At 37.0% G+C, this 7,980-nt stretch overlaps 2 protein-coding genes across 2 annotated transcripts in view; both read right to left on the reverse strand.

Moving 5' to 3' along the window:
* Nucleotides 1-7,363: 7,363 nt before the first annotated feature.
* Nucleotides 7,364-7,804, reverse strand: LOC106882550 (protein ZBED8-like). Its single transcript, XM_014933266.1, has one exon. The coding sequence runs from the start codon at nt 7,802-7,804 to the stop codon at nt 7,364-7,366; it is 441 nt and encodes a 146-aa protein (XP_014788752.1).
* Nucleotides 7,805-7,952: 148 nt separating this feature from the next.
* LOC106882549 (protein ZBED8-like) overlaps nt 7,953-7,980 on the reverse strand; it is a 675-nt gene continuing 647 nt past the window's right edge. The window contains exon 1 of the mRNA XM_014933265.1: nt 7,953-7,980. This exon is cut by the window's right edge and continues 647 nt beyond it. Within this exon, the coding sequence (XP_014788751.1) occupies nt 7,953-7,980 (28 nt within the window).

Raw genomic sequence — 7,980 nt, forward strand, 5'->3', positions numbered from 1 at the left:
TGTGAACTGTATGGATGGCTTTATTGAGTTCACATGATCTAACAGCACTTGGACATCTTCCCGGTGGGGCCAGAGTATAAAGGTGTCATCAACATATCATAGCCATAGTGTTGGTTTTAGTGGTGTTGATCCTAAAGCCAAATTCTCAAAGTATTCCATGTATATATTGGCTATTACCGGTAATAATGGCGAACCCATAGCTAAACCTTCCTCTTGTCGATATATATTGGTATCCATACTGAAGTAGGTAGTTTCTATACAGAAGGTCAACATTTCCATCAAGTTTCTTATTAGTATACTAGTGCGCTCTTTTAGATGGGTGTCTGTCAGTAGTTTACCTTGTATCACCGATAGAGCTTCACCATTTGGGACTTTGGTGAACAAGCTTTTCACATCTAGACTCACCATCTGGTTGGATTCAATGGGAGTGTCCTTGATCAATCCTGTGAAGTGGGTGGAATTCTTCACGTGCGATGTTGACTTTCCTGCTAATGGACTGATTATATCCACAAGGAAGCGGCTCAGTGGATGACATGCTGAACCTCTACAGCTCATTATAAGTCTTAATGGAATACCATCCTTGCGAATCTTAGGAAGACCGTACACGTGTGGTAGTTTGCTGTGGTGTTGAGTCAGTTGTCTGTACTTCATTGGTGTAAAGTGATCCTTGTTCTTGATCAAGATCTGTGACAACTTCCTCTCTGTTTTCAAAGTAGGGTCTTTCTTTACTTTACTGTAGCTACCATCACTTATAAGACTTGCCAACTTTTCAGTGTAGTCAGACTTGTTCATCACCACTGTAGCATTTCCCTTGTCTGCTGGAAGTATTATGATGGAATTGTCACTCTGTAGTCTTTTGATAGCGAACTTTTCTTCCTTAGTGATGTTTGGTTTAAGAGGTTTTGCTTTTTCTAGTACCTGTCTCACTTTCCACCTTAGTTCATCTCCCTGAGCTTTTGGTATCTTTACGGCTATCTCTTCAGTAGGGGCTATTATGTCCAAGTATGGAATGCGCTTGATGGTTGTCGCAAAGTTGAGACCTTTGTTCAGTACTGCTTGTTCAGAGCTTTCTAGGTGTCGGCTACTTAGATTAATTACTGCTTTCACAGATGGGTGACGGATTTTAGTCTTCATTAACACAACGTTGTGTTAACAACAAACAAGATGAGGACAAATATCCGTCGAATGTAAATAATGTAAATAATGTACAGAATTCCTCATCTCTTAAATATAGAACTGAACGTTGGATAGGTTCTTCACCCCTCAAGCTGATGCTGGTAATAATGAGCTATAAGATAATAAATATTGTCCCTCATGCCCCTGGTAGCGCTCATTCCACCCCACTCCCATTCACAGTTATCTTTTGCGGTAAGAACGTACTCTTACGATATTACGATTCTTATTAATTCCCTAACATATTCCTCTTGAAATGTTCTTGTGTCTTTTTGTATCTATATTGTACCGTGTATGTTTAGAAATTGTTAAAGGTGATCGTGTTGCTTGTTCTCTGTTGCTGTTTGTTTTTTTTTGTGCTTTTTTTTTCTTCGAGAAAGTCCGTAGGAAAGCAATCTCACTTGTTAACACGAAAATGAATAGAGAAACTAACTTCACATTATGGGATTTCGCATTACAGCCAGTTTTTCAGAGATTTCTGTATTTTTACACTAATTTATATAAGTAACTCATAAATTATTTGATACCTTTGCAACTAGGCTGTCTATCTTTCATTTTGTTATACAGAACTAAGTACTGTAGTTTGAAAAATATATCAATTTCAAATTTTGTGGCACACGGCCAGTAATTTCGGGAGAGGGGTTAAGTCAATTAGATTGACCCCAATGTTTAACTAGTATTTCTTTTATCGATCCTCAAAGGATGAAAGACGAAGTCGACCTCGGTGGAATTTGAACTCAGAACGTACAGAGGGACAAAATGCCACTAAATGTTTTGGCCGCTTTCACTTGAGAAATATATCAACATATGTAACGATAACGTTTTTAATTTGTGTAGCGATACCTGCTATGATGCAACGTCGAGATCGCCAGTTTGTAACGATAAGAATTTGTTGTTATAACGGCATGTTGTAGGATGGAGTTTTAAGAAAGTATTTATTTACCGTTACATTGCAATACGTTGCTTCGACGGGCAGGTTATGATAGATCCAAAAGCATGCGAAGTAAAGTTTGTGTTTGTGTCCTCTTCATTGTTTAGCAGTAATTACAGAGAGAGATAGAATGATGTTGTAAGAGAACAGAATTAGAGCTAGTGTGAGTTGTAGGGTGTGGGACGTTGTCTCACAGTGGCTGACAGTAAACTTCATTTCTCCCTCTGACCAAGGTTCTAACTGGTCAGCCACACTTCGTTCTCAGTGAGTCGTCACCATGTAACTGGACTCGTTGAGTCGTCACCGACTGGTTTTTTGCTTGAGGTTTTCTTGCTTTTATAACTACTTATAAGGATAGACATATCATTGAGAACAATAGATTTAGTTGGTGGTCTTGTTATCTCTATTCTAGCTTTTGGTGAAGTAGAAGAGGTTAGAAAGGGTCAAGTGGTGAAAACATTATTTCGGCCTAGCTAAAGGCAATCTGGAAAATGTAAAACTGCTGTCAGAGAAAAACCATTGTTCCACCGTGGGAAAAGTTCTGTTGCAGTGTTAATTTAAATTTGGCTATGGTGGATCGAATCCACTCCATGCATGCAATATCCACTACACGTATATAAAATACGAGGGTAAGTCAAAAGTTATCTGCCCTTCAGCCAAAACTTTGGGGGGTGGGGGTTGAGGGGTTTTACTACTTTCAGCACTCGAATGCTTATAGGTGACACTCTTGTGTTTATGTAAACGAAGTTTGACCTCGATCGTTCCAGTTTTCTTTTTTATGTTACAGATTAAACATGGCTGCTCCGCTGGTAGTATGCATCAAGGAAGAACAGAAATCAGTTCTCCAATTTCTCTGGTCTGTGGGTGTGTCAGGGGTTGAAATTCATCGCAGTCTTTCAATATGATACAGGGACAGCACTCTATTGCATTGAAGTGTGTATGAGTGGATCAAGTTTAAAAATGGCCAGACAAGCGCGAAGCACAAAGTTGGAACAGGACGCTCATCAATTTCTACCACTGATATGAAGATTCAGCAAGCTGAAGAGATGGTTCTGGCAAACCGACGAGTGACCATCGGTGAGGTAGCACGTTCTCTGCAAATTAAAAATCGTTTTGCATACGAAATCATCCACGACAAGCTTCGTTTCCTTAAAGTCTATGCAAGATGGGTACCAAGAAGGGTTACCGAAAAGCATACGCGCAACCACGTGGAGATCTGTCAAAGCTTACTCGACCGCTACAACGAAGGCGAAGCTTTGTTGTGGAAAATAGTCATAGAAGATGAGACCTGGATCCATGACTTTGAGCCATAATCCAAACAGCAGAGTATGTCGTGGAAACACCAGGAATCGGCAGCAAAGAAGAAATTCAAGGCTCAACTCTTCACGAAAAAGTGATGCTAATTGTCTTTTTGGGACGCAAAAGGGCCTCTACTAGAACACTACCTAGAAAAGGGGTCTACAGTCACCAATGTCAGCAAACAACCTGAAACCAGCAATTCGCGCCAAACGCCGAGGTCTATTATCAAATCAAGTGTTACTGTTACACGACGATGCACGCCCACACCACTGAAACCATTGAAAAATTGGGATTCAAGTTGCTGGAACAGCCTGCATACTGTTCAGATCTTGTCACCTCCGACTAACACCTCCTTGGACTATCCGAAAACCCTTTACGACGTCATCGGTTTGCTACAAACGAAGAAATGTTAGAAGAAGTGCATAAATAGGTGCGAAAAGCATCCGAAGATATTTTTCTCCGATGGAATAAGGAAGCTCGGAGAGCACTGGAATAAGGAAGCTCGGAGAGCACTGGAAAAAGGAAGCTTGGAGAGCACTGGAATAAGGAAGCTTGGAGAGCACTGGAATAAGGAAGCTTGGAGAGCACTGGGAAAAGAAGCTCGGAGAGCATTGGAATAAGGAAGCTTGGAGAGCACTGGAAAAAGGAAGCTCGGAGAGCACTGGAATAAGGAAGCTCGGAGAGCACTGGAATAAGGAAGCTTGGAGAGCACTGGGAAAAGAAGCTCGGAGAGCACTGGAAAAAGGAAGCTTGGAGAGCACTGGAATAAGGAAGCTCGGAGAGCACTGGAATAAGGAAGCTCGGAGAGCACTGGAATAAGGAAGCTCGGAGAGCACTGGAATAAGGACGCTCGGAGAGCACTGGAATAAGGAAGCTCGGAGAGCACCGGAATAAGGAAGCTCGGAGAGCACTGGAATAAGGAAGCTCGGAAAGCACTGGAATAAGGAAGCTCGGAGAGCACTGGGAAAAGGAAGCTAGGAGAGTACTGGAATAAGGAAGCTCGGAGTGCACTGGAAAAAGGAAGCTCGGAGAGCACTGGAAAAAGGAAGCTCGGAGAGCACTGGAATAAGGAAGCTCGGAGAGCACTGGAAAAAGAAGCTCGGAGAGCACTGGAAAAAGTGCATGGAAAAGCAAGGAGACAATGTCGCAAAATGATGTTACTTGTTCAGCTCCTGCTTTTGTTTTAATAAACTCGCTATCCAAGGCTACACTGTCAGTAAAAAATTTGTTAATCCTGCACGTACCTTCATAAATTGTTCAAAGTGAAAGTCTTTTTTAAAAAAAATTCTGTGCTGCCGAGTTTATATGTTGAAAGACATAGAAGTACTCCACTCCCGAAAAAAAGCAAATCTATATATATATATACACACATGTGTGTGTTTATGTGTGTGTGTGTGTGTGTGTGTGTGTGTGTGTGTGTGTGTGTGTGTGTGTGTGAGAATAAAAATAAAAATAAAAATATAAAAAAGGGTTTTGTATGATCGTGTATAGAGGAATATATATTATTTAAAAGAGTTCCAACTCCGTCTGTTTTTTATGTTTTATTTATATTCTTATAAAATTAATGTGGGATATAGAATATATATAATATAAATAGTAAAATGAAATGAAGTATTGAATGTCTTATTGAATATATGAAATATTGAGTATTTCCTGCCTCATGCCATGAGGCAGGAAAGTATACTAGTCCTTATATATTTAATACTCTATATTTAATACTCAATATTTCATATATTCAATAAGACATTCAATACTTCATTTCATTTCATTTTACTATTTATATTATATATTCCATATTCTATATCCCACATTAATTTTATAAGAATATAAATAAAACATAAAAAAACAGACAGATTTGGAACTCTTTTAAATAATATATATATATATATATATAATGGAGAAATTATACAAAATGTATAAGTGGATGATGGGTAAAGCACCAGTACAGATTCGATTACCTGTTATTATCCGTAGATTGCAGGAACTTCATAGTGGTGGTTGAGGTAACAGTATTAATGAAATAGATAACAGAAAAAGATTTTATTGAGTACGACACATGTTTCGACCCGTTCTGGGTCTCTTTGGGTACATAAATAAATAAAAAAATAAAAAGTCTCACTAGAGATTCGGTTTTACGTATCGCTAAATGTCCGTCAACTTTGGGGAGAAAGTCAAACCATGACTTTTCTCCTCAATACTGAACGAAGCTACCGAGAAAAACTTCATAGATATATGCTATTGAAAGCGGACGAGTGAAAAGATATTTAAAAAAGACTCCACATTAATTACGAATTAGCTAATTTCAAGATTAAAATCTTAAACGGATTTTTTTCCCCATCGTCAGCGCAATACATGTAAAAATATATATGTATCGCACTGACAACAGATAAAAAAATTAATTGAAGATTTTAATCTTGAAATTAGCTAACGTGGAGTCTTTTTAAAATATCTTTTCACTAGTCCGCTTTAAATCGCATGTATCTATGGAGTTTTTCTCGGTAGCTTCGTAATGTTTAGACATCCATTCAACCGGAATGAAATTGAGAGAAAACGCAAAGAAAAGGACTTTATAAAGAAATTCAAACCCACTCTTAACAAACAATGATTAAATTTATCTTACTTGGGGTTTAAAAATCTTATCTCTATAACTAAAACACAAAAAATCTCTCAAATGTCATCATTTCTAAAAATAAACTTGGCATCATTTCTAAAAATAAACTTGGCATCATTTCTAAAAATAGCCAAACACCTACTGCTGCTGTCCACAAAAAAAAAAAAAAAAGCCAGTCTGTTACAGTCTGTTACAGTCTGTCAGACGGCCTTTATATATTTAATTCTTTATATTGAACACTCAATATTTCATATATTCAATAAGACATTCAATATTTCATTTCATTGTACCATCTATTTTAATATTATATATTATATATTCTATATTCTATATCCCACATTAATTTTAAGAGAATATAAATAAAACATAAAAAACAGACAGAGTTGGAACTCTTTTAAATAAAATAATATATTCCTCTATACACGATCATACAAAACCCTTTTTTTTTGTATTTATTTTTACTCATATATATATATATATATATATATATATATATATATATATATATGTATGTATGTATGTATGTATGTATATATATATATATATATATATATATATATATGCACATAAATAAGTAAATAAGAATAATTTCTTTAAAAAAGGATAAAAAAAGAGAAAAAGAAAGCAAATTTGAATTTTAACTGTTGTCCGCAAAAATAGTGACATATATATGTGTAGATCAGGGGACCCCCGCCTTTTTTCGCCGTGGACCACCAAAATAAGTAATTTTTTCCTATGGACCACCTCAAATTTTAAATTTATTATGGAAGAACTGCTACTCATAAATATTAGTATTATTTTCACTTTGCAATGAAAGTTCCTTTTTCGTTCTTGCAAGGGACATCACAGAGAAAAAATAACTGAGAACATCAATAACAATACGAATTTGCAAATGCACATGATTCTCAAGAAAGCTTTATTTGATAGAATCGAATAGAAAAGGTTACGATGTCGTGGAAAACACCTTTTATTCAGAAAAAAGCTGTACAGTTAAAATATAACAATGTGAAGGGTAAATTAAAAAAATGTGAGGAGTGAAGTTGGGATCAGTACAAAAGGTCGTGTAAATGTTTGAGGAAATATAACAAACTGAATTAACTATAAAATGTCAGCGATTAGTCGTCGGGAAAAAATGTCAAGAAACCTTCAGTGAGTCCCTTGGGATTGCTTTTTATCCACTAGCTGAGAAATCCTTGGCTCAAGCGAATTCTCAAATCAGCATTATCATCGAGGTTCAAACGCCTCTGCTGCTTCGTGAACGAGCGGAGGACAAGGGAAATCTCTTTTCAGCCAAGCAGGATGTCGGGAGATTTATACTAAAAGGCTCAACTTGTTCAAACAGCTTGTTTTCAGTTGTTTTCAGACGATTTGCGCAGATTATCATTTACCGTCGCCTCACATAGCGCCATCTGAACGCATTCTGGTTGAATAAGTATATCGTTCATCGTCATTGTGTGAAGAGAGCCCACAAAAATTGGGATATTTAAAGCCAAAAGATCTTCAAAACGAATATTAAAGTTTTCGTGAAGGAAAGATAGATGCCTGATTATATATTTGTGCAAGTCGTTATCTACCACAACAGCTTTTAAGTTCGCGAACTGCTGAAAGTTATGATCTTCAATTTGAAGTTTCCAAAGAACGAGTTTATTCACAAACGCCCTTATCAAGTGTCTGGCTCGTACAATGTTGATGCTTTGCCTTTGTAAAGAAATATTGAGATCGTTAAGTTTTTGAAAGATTTCATGTAAATAAAAAATTACAGGTTTTTTCTGATGAAGTAATGGTGTCATAGTTGGATCAGATCGAAAAGTGCCACAAAACGTCCGAGACAACTTCCCATTGATAGCCAGCGTATATCTGTTAAATACAACAGACAGTCAAACGTTCCATCTTTACAAGCTTCTTGAAAATGCCTGTCTTGATGAGCAGATCTTTTTATTATTTTTTTACTGCGGAAGCAATTAAG

This window comes from Octopus bimaculoides, chromosome 24, assembly GCF_046866305.1.
Source record: "Octopus bimaculoides isolate indiv1 chromosome 24, ASM4686630v1, whole genome shotgun sequence".
Classification (NCBI taxonomy): Eukaryota; Metazoa; Mollusca; class Cephalopoda; order Octopoda; family Octopodidae; genus Octopus; species Octopus bimaculoides.

Excerpts from the sequence above, each read along its gene's own strand:
- LOC106882550 (XM_014933266.1), bottom strand. The coding sequence starts at position 7,804 with ATGACACCATTACTTCATCAGAAAAAACCTGTAATTTTTTATTTACAT.